At 38.8% G+C, this 15,975-nt stretch overlaps 1 protein-coding gene across 8 annotated transcripts in view; it reads left to right on the forward strand.

Moving 5' to 3' along the window:
• The first annotated feature begins 411 nt into the window (after nt 1-411).
• The window catches only part of kif1b (kinesin family member 1B), a 65,417-nt gene continuing 49,853 nt past the window's right edge, over nt 412-15,975 (forward strand). For 3 of the 8 annotated variants that reach the window (XM_056733711.1, XM_056733717.1, XM_056733713.1), the window contains exons 1-2: nt 412-819; nt 2,357-2,501. In XM_056733711.1, the coding sequence (XP_056589689.1) occupies nt 2,396-2,501 (106 nt within the window). In that variant the 5' untranslated portion in view covers nt 412-819; nt 2,357-2,395. The remainder of the gene's footprint in view (nt 820-2,356; nt 2,502-15,975) is intronic. The other 5 variants (XM_056733715.1, XM_056733718.1, XM_056733716.1 and 2 more) reach the window with 3 other exon arrangements.

Consider the following 15,975-nt stretch of genomic DNA (forward strand, 5'->3'; position numbering starts at 1 on the left):
TAGCTGTTGCACTTCTTTTCACACTTACTAACTTTCTTTCAGTACTAGTCACACCAATATATTGTATTTACAATTGATTCCTAGTAATGAAGTACCTCTCGTTGCAATACGTTTATTCAAGATTTTTTCTAAATCTAATTCAATATAAACATTTCGTTTTAAGATTATCTTCGTATACAACGTAGTATTATATTATGAGTATTATCACTTTATTATGTATTAGCAAGTTAGCATTAACAATTATTTCCATTAATTTTTCCTCAATTATACGTCCACCTACTCGAACGTGGTCCTGCTAGGCGGCGCCCTTTGGTTTCGTGTTTGACGGTGCCACGCCACAACGTAATGGCACGGATCGTAAGCGACCCTGCAATGTTACGTCACACTCAGCCCGCCTACTTTAGTTGACGCTGTATTCTAATTGGCTACATGACGCATTGCTCATGCACTTATGGAATATTATTGGTCAACCCCGCTGTCGTTCAAGATGTTGACAGGCCAGTTGACGTAATCATTTCAGTAAATCAAGGCATTCATCCATACCCTAAGCCAGCTAGAGGATCGGTCTGACGGTACCACAGCTAGTCTTATAAAATAGATAACAACCGCGAGCTTTCTAAGCGGCGCGAGACCTCCGGCGGAGAATGAAACGCAGCTATAATGGGTGTATTTAACAAAAAGGGAACTATTACGAACTTAGCCGTCAGCCTATTCTGATTTCTTCTTCTTCTTCTTCTTCTGCTGCTGGTGGTAGACGTCATTGGAGAATTCACGTCGTGCAGGATTTCTACGGTGCTCTCCGCGCGTGCACGTATAGAGGTAAATGCAGTCTTTTTAATATCCTGAGTAAATTAATCCTACGATTTATACGTTTTGATTCGAGCTTCCGCTTCGCCTATAGGAATAGATGTTTACAGGAATGTCTTTCTGCACATCCCTAGCATCCTTTACGTAGCCTCGGTGATTAAACTGTTATACTTAATAATAATAATAATTATAATAATAATAATAAACTATTATTTATTTACACGTAACGAATATTAGGAAAACACTATGCGGGTTATGCAAAGGATGTCAGCGAGTTCAGAGGAGGAGACGTCCGATCGGGGAGTCGACACCGTAAGGTCACAATGCAACGTTAACAGCTGACTGGAAATATTTACAAGTTTTGGTTGTATTACTTTCATTTAAATGGTTTGTAAAGCATATTTATTATGAGACGCCGGGTACGTTGTTGTGTAGTGCACTGATGTCATAACCCATGCTAATAAACATCGAAACAGAAAGCGAAGTCCTCACACGATAAATGTTCAGTTGTTTTATTGACATGTGCTTCTAAAGATAGCGGAATGATTTAAGGGAAAAACAAATCTCTTCACATGAAGTAGACATACTTGTGTTTTCTTGGGCGATAGTCAGTCAGATTGTATTTCTTGGGCGTATGCTTAATGCAATGAATGACTACAAGGGCGAGTATGAAAACATTATTTGGGCTATTTTGTGTTTGATTTGTTGTTATTTCTGCTTCACTGAGGAGAACTGACATTTAAAAAGCCAGGGAAGTCGAATTGTAGTTATTTTAATCCCCAATCTGTCGATTAGGTCAAGTTAAATACCCAACGACGCACGCTCATAAGGGTAAATGACACGGTATGACGTTGTTATGTGTCAGTCCATGTATTTTGATATGTCATCACTGTTATGTGTCAGATAGTCAGAGAAATGTGTTAACTGTGAACAGGCCCAGCCCTTCTGCTGCTGCTGCAGGCGAGCGGCAGCCATGTTTATGAGTCCGTGAAGGATCCATCTAACGGCAGCCAGCCATATATCCCATAATACATATCAGTGCTGCTTATTTGCCTGTTGAGAACTAGCTCTTGTGTTAATTAAGAATATTTCTTACTTGCCATTGAGATTTTAGATTACGTTTTGCGTGATGACTGCATGCTTATCTTGGGTGCTTCTGAACCAGCTGTCATTTCGTTTTTTTATAGTTTTTAATCATTTTAGATGTAAATCTAAAGTGCATATCTTACGTTTAGTATCTCAGTTAGGATCAAATAACGTGTGAAGAAGAATATGAATGCATATTTGTAGAATTAATTATATTGAGTACATTTAGTTGATTTTTTAGTGCATCAAAACAATTGTATCTACGCAAATTCTCTAAAACAGTCATACGGTGTCGTTTCTAAATAATGTTATTGTGCGTTCTGATATTTTTGGAGATATCTGTTTTATTTCTCAATAGAGTTGGATGAGCTGTCTCTTGATGTGTAAATCACGCCTGCAAACCGTTTTGTGATATCTTGCATGGTTTTGGCACTTAATGGAAACATTTTGTCTCTCTTTTTAGGATAACTTTCTGTGGGATTGAAACGCAACCGCTTCGACCATGTCTGGCGCCTCTGTGAAAGTGGCTGTCAGAGTTCGGCCCTTCAACTCGAGGGAGATCGGCAAAGAATCAAAATGTATCATACATATGCAAGGAAACTCCACCAGTAAGTACTTTTTAAGTATACCCTTGGCTTCCATACTTTCTTTGGCTCTCTGAAATTTAGGCTGCTCATAAACCGTGACATATCTCCAGACAAGGTATTCCAGGTATACATTGACTTTTGGCTCTGGGTTAAGGAAAACTCAGATGTTCTAGTAGGTTATATTGCAACTTGAGTGACCGTAAATAAAGAATAGATGTCCATATGATAAAAATGTCTTTGTCTGAAATCCCCCTCTTTTGGAAAAATGAGACGACTTGAAGAATTCCTGCCTGAGGGAATGTAGTTGACGTGGTGAACTGGTTTATTGTAAAGATGACTTTGGAGCTCAGGCCTCAAGATCTTTCCTACTGCAGTTGGAGCGAAGAAGAAATCCAGTGGACTGTTTAGCAGATGTTTTGATTGAGGAGATTCGATTGAGGCGTGAGAGCGTAAGACCCACCACATAAAAAAATGTGGAATCTCTTATTGAAATTGTTGAACTGGCAAGGTTCATACTGGAATTGGCACACGTTTGGTGGAGATAATGTTTCCGAAACTGCCATTTCATTCTATACAGATTGCTGAATATGTGATGTGTATATTGGGTCTATCAAGGCAATTTTTTTTAACATGGACGGTGGTTATTATTAAGCAGTGAGTCATTGTACCCACTGAGATGTGATTCATCGAGCTGGTCAACATAGGCCGAGTTGACCACAGATATGATTGTATTCAAAATCTTAAAGCACACTGAAAAGGTATTGTTCATATACAGCACCTTTTAAGTTGGATTGACAACTCATAGGTCGTAAATTATTTTCTATATGGGCCGTAAGGACTGATGTAGGATGGATGTAAATGGAGCATATTAAAGGGATACTTCAGCCAAGATACAAAATTTCCCCATGTTTTATTCCCCCTTCATGGCATCCTAACTGAATATGACTTTCTTCTTAAAGAATAATGCAGTCCGAGTTATAATACTACGTATCCTTTCTCTTATAAGCGGTAGAATGGGAGTGAATTCAGGCAAGTTTCGGATGCTCCAAAAATTGCATCCATCGAAAAAAGTTAAAAAAGTTTGTTAAGAGCAAGGAAACCGTGTCGAGCAGTTCTTTGATCGATGGATGCACTTTTGGGAGCTTCAAAAACTTTCCCCCATTCTACCGCTTGGAAGAAAAAAGATAGGTGGTATTATAACTCAGACTGCATTATTTTTCAAGAAGAAAATCATATTCAGTCAGGATGCCTTGAGGATGAGTAAAACATGGGGAAATGTTGTTTCTTGGCTGAAGTATCCCTTGAGCTTGTGGTTTAGAGGTAAAGGCTTTTTTGTAAAAAAAACCTCATGTGCAGAGTCTCCTGTATGTCATGCGTAGTTTGATTTTTAGAATAAGGTAAACAATGTGGCTCTTCTGTGAAATTAAAGGAACATTCTGTCGTCATTTACTTACCCTCGAGTTGTTCAAAATCTGTATAAACTTTTTTGTTTTGATGAACACAGAGAAAGATATGTAGAAGAACGCTTGTAACCAAACACTTCTTGGCCACCATTGACTACCATATATTTTTTTTGTTCTGTTAAACAAAAAAGAAGATATTTTGCAGAATGTAGGAAAGCAAACAGTTCTGCAGCATCTTTTACCATAGGATCTGGTGCTTTGGTATGGTTTATTTAAAACAAATGATTTATTTTGGTTTGGTTTTATATGTATATATTATGGATAAATGTTATTGTTATCCTGCCTGACGCTTGAAGCTTTTTCATGCATTTTCATCCTGAAGTTAACACATTTTTCACAGTTTTATACACTCTTTTTACTCAAAACAGTTTGTGAAAAGCACAAGTCTACAGGGACCATGCACAAGAGATAGCCAAAGTAGTGGTGCTTTACTGTAAATTTCACAGGAAGTAGAGCTCAGAGACTGCAGTCAAACAGAAGTCTATAGCACACATGCGCAGAGCGTGAACTGAAACCCGAGCATGAGGTTGGCATTTGGCCCACTGATTAGGACACTATTGCAGATGGTATGCTGGGGATGTTATACAGTGGCGATGAACCATCAGGGATTCTCGTGATGAATATACACATGGTACATTGTTAAAGGAACAGGAGAATGACCGTAATGTTTTGTCCTAGAAGAGTTTTCCGTGCTCTTAGATGTGGAAGCCAGGGTGACATTCACTGATCAGAATGCTTAGGCTGCATGTTTAGAAGGATATTTGTCTAGACTGTTTGTTTTTCATTTACAATGATTTGTTCACAGATCAAATGTGTTTGTCAGTTTACTAGGAAGTCTCTCTTTCCATTTTGATGAGTACTGATAGATATAAAGGAAATGCACTTATTTCTTTAACACTAATGTTTTTGAATTAATAGATATTTAGATAAAAAGAAGAAAAAATAATAATTTTTATGTAACTAATATATGAAGGAAATATTTGGCTTGTAAAGACAAAAATCCAAGTTTTGTAACAAGCCTCTGTATCAAAACGTTTCCCAGCATAACCTCAAAGGCTTATACTGAAAAAGCAACATATCTAGGGACCACGCTGGGCGAAATATCGTACGATTCTTATGCTCTCAGACTTGCGGTTAAATGCCGCCACATCCGAAAGCCAGAGCTCTTGCGCAGACACTCCGAATATGGGAAACAGAAGAAGAACAATTAGTTCCAGGAAATGCCTGTGGTCATATTCTATCGATGTTCTTCAAGCCTTTTCAGGTATTTTCATGATGATATTTTGATAGTAATGATGATAGACTAGTGTTGCTTTTTCAAATACACGTTATTAACGACTCAATCTGGTAGCAGTGTTTCCCCTACCATTATATAAGGGGGGCGCCCCGCCCTCCTAATGGCTCGCCCCGCCACCCTTGGACGTCAAGTAAATTTGATTTGATTTTCTTTATAGCGCCAGATTAAATTTGTTATTTTATTAAACAAACTAAATAACCCTTAAGTAATATGTTATTTATCTTATTTCCACGATGGCATGTCTTTTCTGTCTGTGTTTGCGCGTTTACAATTATCCCAATGAGTGCGCACACGCGCTCACTCACACACAAACAAACATTAGCGGACAGAGAGCGCGTGGCGGGAAATATGTCGCTTCAATCAGATGAAAACCGCAGTACTTCCTTCCTACTGATTACAGAAGGAGAGCTGTGAGTAAAACATTGCATTGATTTTTGACATGTATAATTGGCGTGAATCGCAATATATATCGCCCAAACTTTGGTGCTTTTCCACTGCATAGTACTGCACGGTACGACGCGGTACAGCTCATTTTGGAGGGGTTTCCACTTGGTGCAGTTAGTAGTACATGAAACGTTTTGTTTAGTACCTCGATTGTGGTTGCAAGCGTACTGTACTGATACCAAAATGTGACGCGTTTACACGCAGATCAATGATTGGGCAGAGAGAATCATTACCAGCGTCATTGCATTTGCAACACATGAATAGGCGTCTTAATACGTAATATTGGCATTTCGTTATATGCTTTGTGACAGTAAAAAAGAGATTGAGACCCTAAACGCAATGCTAAATGGTACATTAGCTCACCCATGTGCGCCCTTGAGCAAACCAAATGATCGCTGTCTGATCTTTGCTTTAAGATTTCCCAAACTCTCTGGTATTTTTAGCAGTAACATTATAATGTTTTGCTGCCATCGAAATGCTCCATAACTCCTGTGTTGTGCGTGTGTTTGTCGCGTTCACAATGCTACAGCAGTGGAGGTGACACAACTATGGCGATAAGTTTATAATCCTCTCCCGCTTTGAAGCAAACTGAGCCGAAGTGGAATGACCTGTACCGAGCCGTTGTACTAAACCTGACGGTACCATGCAGTGGAACAGTGCCTATGGATGGGTTATTTTATCTTGGGTTCTTTTAACACCCTTAACGCCCTAGCAACAGAAAGCATCGAAAGCATGCTTGACCATTGCTTTGAAAAAGTACAAATGTTATTGCCTCATCTGATGATAATCATTTTATATGTGCTATGTGTAAATGTTAAAGCGATAGTTCACCCCTTATACGGTTCACACTTTTGTCATATCAAACCTGTATGAGTTTCTTTCTTCCACAAAACACAAAAGAAGATATTTTGAATAATGTTGATAGCCGAATATCACCGATACCCATTCACTTCTATTGTATGGAAACAAAACCAATGCAAGGGAATTGGTGCCAGTCAACAACATTCTTTGAACTACCTTTTTTTTTTACGCAGAAAACAAAGCTGTCAAACAGGTTTGAAATGACAAGTGGGTTAGTAAATCATAACATAACTTTCATTTTTGGGTGAACTATCCTTTTAAGTCTTGCGTTGTATGAAGATTTAAGTTAACTTGTAATGACCCTTTCTCTCTTTTGAGAGATCTGCGCTTCTTGCCTCATTCGCAGCCCAGTGAATCCAGTGTTATTGTGACCTTTTCATTTATGAAGAAATAGTGTTGAGGGAATTTAAATTCATTTCTCCCTTGCTCTCTCTCTCTCCCCGTCTGAAGCAATAGCGTCGTGAATAAATATTAGCAAGAACTATTGAGTGGCTGGGAATGTTTGAAAGCTCTGTTGGTTACAATGACAGGATGGCAGATCGTGGGTATTTGTGACCATAATGAGCAGATTCTGCGGGCAATGAATGATATCTTTTTTGGTTCTTATTTTGCATAACACAGCCCAAACTATTTGTGTTATGTACATGAAGGCCACTTTAAAATAGGTGACCTAGAGAACAATAAAACAAACAAAATTGTTGATGTCTGCTGAAACATGGCTATATATCGAGATGGGGTTATTTGACTTGGGCCAACTACACCGGCAAAATACCCAGAACAACTCCGCAACAGCATAGCAATGCCTTGACAACCGCATAAAACACCCTTGGATTGCGTTTCCTTCTGAAAATGTTAGATTATTCCTATTTTTTTATATTATTCATACACCTGACTGCATGTAGTTGCAGTAGGTTTATAAAACAGTCTCTCAGCTAATGCTAGTCTGACCTTATTTGAGACTGTTCTAGCACCACCGTGCTCAGTACATGGAGTGATCCTGACAGCAGACCCTTGGGGATGGCCGGTACAGGCAGGGGGAGGAGTTGTCTGTTAAAGCTTTCCACTCTGAAACCGAGACAGAAGTGCATTATCGATTGCCAGCAAGCGAGAGAGGGAGGCGATAAGAATTCATAGGATTTTCACACTAGGAAGGTCATCTAGCTTTAAGTGCACACAGAAAAATTGACCTGATTTGGAATGTAATCCTGTGAGCTCGCTGAGGTCGGCATGCTACAGCCGTAATCTCGGTGACCCTTGCAGGTGCGCGGTCGTCAACTCAAAGTGTCATCTCTCACCATGCAGATCTACACCTGTCGCTGTAGTCTGCAGATGGATAGTCCCGCCCCCAAACACATGTCATTGGTTGAGCTAGCTGGTCAAACAAACAAAGCATCAGTCATTCAATTTTTGAGCAATCTCGGCATGAACTACTACTGGTAGTTCCTCACAGTTCTGTCTCTTCTGTAACGCTTCATTTCTTTCCTGTCAGCTGCTTGAATGTTCCTGGTTAGCTTCCTTTTTTGGTACCTCTTGGTGTGTGACGCTTGCAACAGAAAATGTTAGATGTAGAACAGCTGTTGCGAACTATCACCCGTGCACCTCAGACTTTAACCATCTGCCATGTAGATGGCTGTTGTCCTAGAGCCCTGTGTTTGATTTATCAATCAACAACTCAAAGTCTTCAACGTCAGCTGTGTCTTACAATCTAAACAGCCATGCTGTCTACTTCCTTCGCTGTCTACACAGCATCTTAATTCACAAGGACCTTTACATGCATTATTGCTACATGCTATTGACAAATGCGTCACATTAGGGCTGTAGCGCGTCGGCGTCATATTTTTGCGTCGACGCTTCGCAGCAGGTCGCCACACACATGTGGGAGACCAAAACATGGGTATGGGAATACTTCAAAATTAGTCCCAAACGTAAAGGTGTCGTTATTTGCGCTCTTTGCCAAATGGAGTTGGCATACCACGCCAGCACAACAGCAATGTTGGAGCATCTGAAACAGAAGCACCCCATTGTCACTCCTGAAGGAGACAATAACAAGTAGGTACTAACATTGGCTAAATTAATTACATGTTTGTGTAGTGTAGCTTGAGCTCTGCGCACTTCGGTGGTGCTAGCTAACTATCTTTTTGTTACAATCTTTTTTGTAACTATCATGCTAGGTAGCTACTGTCGCCTAGACCGCTGTGTTTAGCTAACGTTAGTTATCATCTAATGTTGGCTTGAATGGAAGCTAGCTTACGGCTGCAGAACACCGCTAGCTATAGTAGCTAACATTAGCTACTAACCTAGCACGAACAAACTGCACTGAGAGCTAAGATACGTTGGTTCATTGGTTAGCCTAGCACCACCAAATTGCACAGCTGCTAGATAGCCACGTTAGCATTCGAATAAAATAATCATAGCATAGCACTACAATAAGGTTAAGCGTAGATTTAAAATACTACACAGTCATAGCTGTTGTTGTAATATGCATTGCTTTCGTGTTTTCTAGGACAAAGCAAAGAACCTTGGCGTCCTGTCCTGAGAAAGAGATGCAATGGACGTAAAATATACGCAAAAACAGGAATTTAGATTGTGTTAAACACTGCAGTGTTTTTAATTTTTGCACTACAACTTTAGATTTTTCTTGAACAAGAAAGTTATGCCGGTACTGTAAAGAATAAACATTTCATTTTGTATAACAGTTAAATAATTGTGTTTATTTTATTTTGTGTATAGAAGAATATTTTTTGCTGTGCATAACTGTTGTTTAATAAAGTATATTATTAAGATTTTTTTGGTATTCATTTGAGATACATTATGGTTTTTACTAATCGAGCAACAGAAAAATAAGCGTTAGATTGATTGTCCGATTAGTCGTATGATTAGTCGACTAATCGATAAAATAATCGTTAGATTATTCTTTCATAAATTATCGTTTACCCTCAGCCCTACGTCACACTAGAAACTCTGTAAAAGGATGAACTCTAAATAAGTGTCCATTTAGGCTCTAAACAAACATGGTAACACATACTACAAATGCATATTTAACACAGTTACTTTGCTTTTTATGTACTGCCAACAGTTGGTTTATGGGGCATAAACACACAGCCATGAAAAAAGTTGAGCGAGCATTTCAGTTTTTATTGATATTTTAGTTTGTATATCTTTGTCACTACTAAAGGTTGATTTTGTTGAAATTCAACAAACTGGATTGCCACAATACATCTACAAATGCTTCATACATGAAAATTAGCAATTTCTTTCTGAGACTTTATTTGACTTCACATAAAATTGTTAAAACGTGTCAAAACATTATTGACTGTTAATCCTAGCTGTGCGTTCTAGGAAAATTGATTTGCTTTCTCCTAGGAACCGGGCATTTGACACTCAACAAATTTTGTATCCAGGGTTGTGCCATTACAGCAGCTCTTGTATTTGCGTACCTTTTTTGCAACGTAATTCTTTCGAAGATATAGTAAACTTCATCTTAGACAATGTGAAACCAATTTTGTCTCTTCCGTTTAAGTTTCTTTCCCAACTGTTACAATAGTCCATATTTACAGCATCTAATTCAGATTTATTTAGTAAGATGCTTGTCAGAGGTGAACCACACTCATGTCACAGATACCAGTACTGTGACCTGATTCGCAGAGATATTGCTCCCAGCTTGTATTCGTTAGAAACTCTCTGAAGCACAGAAAGTTTTTGATTTACTGCGGGCCAAAAATAAAACCTCACTTATAGCATGTGAAAGGAAAGTTACCAGGGGAAAGTCTCATGTGTGATACTGAGGTTTAGGCTCTCTGAGCAGCTGCAGAAACTACAGCATCTGGATACCTAAAAGAATGGCAAGCATACACTATCTGAAGTGATTTTATAAAGGTAGAGGAAATGGGAACTGACATGAGTTTAGTTTATTTCTAATGTATTTCCATTTCTGAAGTACGTTGGTGTGCTTTTAATCCGTTTAAAAAAACTTAAATAACCTTGATACGGAGTTTCCATCAAAATAACCTTGTCATTTTATTTTAGCCACTGATGTAATAAAAAATGACTCCATGATAGGATTGTGAATTTTGAATATAGGCGTCCAAATTAATTGTTTTACAGTTTTTGATTCACAGTAATAATGGTAGCTATGGTATTTTGACTAAAATTATAGAGGGTATGCATTGTCGTCACTTTCCCACATGAACACGCCCCCTTGAGACATGTTCCCTTGAGTGGAAAAACTGGCAGCAAAATGACTGCTTTCAATAGGAGAAACAAAGAAACCGGGACTAGAACACACAAATAGTTGCTGAACTTAAAAGCAGTTGGACTTGACCGTGATCCTTACGACTTGCAAAGGAACCAGGTGTCCTTGGACACTGATATATTCCGATGAATTGCGTTTCCTGATATTGAAGCAGCCATTCTGAGTGTTTTGCCACTCAAGGTGTTCATGTGGGAAAGTGATGCCACGTGCATACCCTCTATAACTATCGCTGATCCTTGAAAAGGTGATTCTTGAACGTTCTTTAACACAAGTGCTGATATCTTGTCATTCAAAGATATATTTACACTGAGGACATTTCCTTGTGTACATCTAAACTGGTTTTACATTATTGTCTGTAGAGCTGTGTTTGCCGCACATGTCTGCTCTTTAATTACCCGTAGAGTGGCTGTGTGTTGATCTCACGGTGGCTGGGAGATCTTTTGCATGAGTAGAGGAGAGATGAGATGAGCCGGGAGGGGAGGGTGGTACAGGGGGGATATGCAGCAGTGATGCTGAGAACAGCCTCTGTCACATGTGTGAGAGCGTGAGGAGGCATTATAGGACTTAATTCCTTTCCTCTTTCTGTTAAAGGCACAAAGTTGCGCTCCATTCATGACACATGACTGATGAGTCATGTTGTTTTAACTCCTCCCTTTGGTGACAATGGATGTCCTCTCGCTCGGGATTAATTTAGCTATTGGGATGAGCTGAGATCCTGTACAATTCCTGGATTACATTTACGCAATGATGTTGAATGCGATGAATACATTTTTTACAGTTCTGCTGTATCGGTTCTTAATGTTCTTACAGTTAAAAGTGTATGATTCTTGAAAGATGAGCAGCAATGCTTACTTTATAAATAATGAATCAAGAGTTATAATTTTATGAGGCTTCTCAGAATTTTTGCGTGATGCTTGTAATTTCTTTCAATGCTTCAATATTAAGTAATGTATTAAGTATCAATTTAATTGATAATTAGAGACGCCTGTAAGTCATTTAAGCATCCTCATATAACAAAACTTGTATTGAAGCTCCTTTTGGTGCTGCCAGTTGGGCGGAAATTGCACACCGTACATTTCATTAAGAATGCACAATTAAAGCTGATAAGGAACAGCTAGATGGCAGTGATGTTCATCACATTTACCTTGTGTGATTGTGTGTCGTCTTATTAATAAATTATTAATTTATGCTTATTTGTCACCTTAGGGTTTTTGGAACCAATTGCTTGTTTTTCTTCTGATTTATCTTTCTTATTTGTCCTTTCTTAAATTAAAGTCCTAGTAAATTAAAAAATCACAATGCCTATTTATTCATGAAATAATGCACTGTTTATTGTAAATCGTTTATCAATGTGTCTCATTTTCTTTTTAAAAATCATGTGCCCTCATAATCTCATAATAAGAGAATGGATTTACTTCCTGTAATGACTATCCATCTTAAATGACGCATGTTAGGCGGCTAGGGAGGAGCATCCGTTAACTCCTCCCCTTCAACTGTCAGTCTGCTGCCAGTTCCATTTCAAAATGCAACGGCTGTTTATATACGTCCAATCAAATCGCAGAGAAAGACGAAAGCCACGCCCACTATTGTTCTCATTAAAATTTTGCTGAACTCGGAAATGCGTCAAAATACCGACGTAAAAAAGATCGCAACATCCTGTTCACAGGGAGTTTAAAAATGTTCCAGAACCTTCCCACCTAGATGACAACCCACAAGGTTGATCATTCACTTTTGAGGTTTCGTCATTGTAGACGGTTGACAACAGCCTATGTAGTCAGATCACAGGTTTTCGGAACAGTAGTCTCTGTGTCTTTTGTGCATTATTCTTTTCTCTTATTTTCTTCTTAACCCTCAATCTCTCCCTCTCTCCAGCACTGAATGTAAGAGTGGCAGCAGATAAAGCTTGGCAGTCCAAGCACGGCTGGTCATTGCCACTACTCTTATTCATTCTGTATTATTCATGGGAATGAAAGGCAGATTTTAGACGGCAAAACATTCTCTCTGTTCTGTCCAGCAGTGCTTGGTCTGGTGTACCTGTGGTTTGGAGATCACAGCTAACCCGACTACTGTAGCATTGTATAGCATACTAGTAGTTAAGCTGTAGGAAGAATGTGGTGCTAAGGACAGCAAGGGGTTGATGTACAGGGAGCATGGGAGCATCTTTCCTCAGTGGTAGCAGTAACCCATGGTTAGACAGATTTCTTTCCTTAGCCAGTTGATTTTCGCTCCAGTGAAGCTCTCAAATCAGAAATGACAACATCTAATGGCATTGTATATAGTGTGTGGGAGGGTAAACAGCCCTTTTAAAGTTCTCTATGTCTTGAGTCTTTAGTGGGTGGAGTCTAATGGTCTCTCATCTCAAACTAGGCCAATGACATGGAGTCACAAAGAAATGAACCGATTCCAGAACTAATGAACAAATATTTTTTCTTTCATCCCGTTAGTATTGTACGTTTTTTGCCACGTTTGATTTGATTTCTTTAGTATGCGTTATGCTAAATTCTATAGTATAATTCCCTGTATACGCGTACGTAAGGGACAGCCTACGGTGTGCGCCATGGCAATTTAGTTATTAGAATGTTACGTGCAGGATATTGTTACCTTTAGTACGCGCAGGTCGCGCATTCCATTTCTTGCAGTAATTATCTTAACCACCTGGTGGGATCCGTGTCCTGGGAGCATCGTTTCAAGGTAGTAGAAGGAAACCTGACCCCTGTAGGCCTGGAGAGGTATTGCAAAATGTTGTAATAAGCATGCGTTAGGTTGTACACGTACCCTCGCGTATCACGGTCACTAGGGTGTTGATTCAATTCTGCAAAAGAGTATTTTAATAATGTAAATAATGTTTTACAAGTGTAATTAAGTGGGCTATTAGAAGTATTTTAGATAAATACACCTTTTATACGTTTTATGGAGTATTTATATGCTGTAAAAACCATTGTCTTTAGTCTTGATCCGTGTGGAAAAACTGTCTGGGTTCGACCCCAGAAACACACGTATCGAACAGATGTTAAGGATAAGAGCGTCTGCTAAATGTGTAAATGTAAATTAAAATAGTTTAATGGCCTTCTGGAAATTACCCTTTCCATTGGCACGGATTGTGATTTATAAGGAGTGGAAGAAGTTGGCTTGTCACGGTTGAAATTGAAGAGGTGACAGAAGCTTTCTGTCATTTTATGTATCTGTTTCTATACACGCACTCACTTGCACTCAAACACACTGGCAGAAAGTATGTTGAGGACTGATGCTGTTTCTCTTTGATGCCGTTGCCCGCCCCTCAGTTTCATATTCCTCATGTTAGGTCTTTTTTCAATGCGTGGCCCCCAAGAGATGCTCAGGGTCCTTTTACAGCTGACTTCTGTATGCTGTTGACATTGGGTCTGCTTTGATGATTTAAAATAAAAACTCTTCAAAATGGCACAAATTGTTAATAATCAAACATTTACAGAAGCAACTTTTCTGCATTCTCAGCATTCTTGAACACGCTAATTGCACGTGCACGTGTGTATCTAGCGCATGTCCGATGACCGCTCTCTGAGTGTAGTGTTTCAAAAAGGTCTGAGTTCAGAAATCTGCCCATTCCTTCCTTTCGTTGAGAAGCTGTCAGTATGTGAGGTAGTTTTGGCCATCTGGTGCTACAGAAATAGATGGGGCACTCCGGATCTCTACTTGGCAGATGGGCAGAGCTTTGATTTTCTACTGATTTCTTCCTCTCTAATCTCTCATATATCCAGTGTTGGATGTTCATAGTCACTCACATCTGGTCTTTATTTGTCCACCACTTTTTCTTCTTTGGTCAAATGTGATGAAATGAAATAAATCAGACCAGACACTGTGAAATCAGACTGAAGAAGTCATGCTTGTTTTTACAGGGGTAAATAACCATAATTTGAACCCTGTGAACTTTATTTCTTTATGTCTTGTTTATATACTACCAGACAATTGTTTAGACACATTTACTCATTGTTTATTCTTAAATGGAATGGAAGTCTAAACTCTTAATGGAATAGTTCACCCAAAAATTATAATTCTGTCATTATTTACTTACCCTCTTGTCTTCTGCATAACACAAAAGAATATGACTCATAAACTTCTATATGGACATAAAACGTCAATGGGTACTGCCGTAATGAAAAAAAGGTCATACAGGTTTGAAATGACAAGATGGTAAGAAAACGATGACAGAATTCACATTTTAAACTTTTGCCTAGATTGCAGTTGTGCATATTCCCAAAAACTTCATTTGAGAATTTCTTATGTTTTTAAATTATTTTCATTGAATGTGCCGGTCATTTGTTGGCTGCTATTCCTCTAACCAACTCATTTTAGAAAAATAATGTTGAAAAAAAAAGTAAAACTGTCAAATAAAGCGTTAAACAAATTCCTACATGTTATCCTTTGCTGTCCAAACTTGTGTATCTAACAGATTTTTGCAGTGCTTTTCTAGTACTTAAACAATTGGAAATGTATGAGAGGCTTTTCAAGAGGCATTTTGTTCGAAATAAGGCTGCAGACCTCCATACAAACTTATCAAAACAGATGATGTAATGTGTTGTACAGTGTCTGCGGTGCTCAAACCTGCAGCATTGTTCTTTAGCCTTCCTGTTTTCGTTCTCCTCCACCAGGCCACATAAACTGCATGCTGAGGCTAAACTAAGATTTCTTAGTGTGATGGAGATTATTCAAACACAATATTTTTCGCAATGCCCTTCAGAAACCGTCCCATAGTATCTCTTCATGAGAAGATGACCTGAATGCATACGCCGTGTCTTTAGTTGTCCCCTGCTCCATGCCCTTCTCGGATGGTAGGGGGTTATGGATGGCAAATGTTATTGTTATGATATCACACTGTATGTGCTTTATGAGGAAGCTCGTAATGAAATGATCACGACAGGAATTGTGGTCATCATGCTAATATGCTAATGTGGACCGTTTTGGCCGTGTTTCAATATGAGCTGGGAATGGAAAGCGCATACTTCTAGTATGTATGTAAAAAGTCTAATTACAGGAAACTTAGTCATAAAACTTTCACATGCTTGTATTATTTCTTAATAAATGTGTAAATAGGCCTTTGACGGTATATATTGCAATTCGCATTAATAATACCTGTGTAAGTCGATTCGGAAATCGCAAACTCTTCGATTCCGTGTTTTATGCACAGATCTTCCGTGAACTACG

This window comes from Triplophysa dalaica, chromosome 20, assembly GCF_015846415.1.
Source record: "Triplophysa dalaica isolate WHDGS20190420 chromosome 20, ASM1584641v1, whole genome shotgun sequence".
NCBI classification, from domain to species: domain Eukaryota; kingdom Metazoa; phylum Chordata; class Actinopteri; order Cypriniformes; family Nemacheilidae; genus Triplophysa; species Triplophysa dalaica.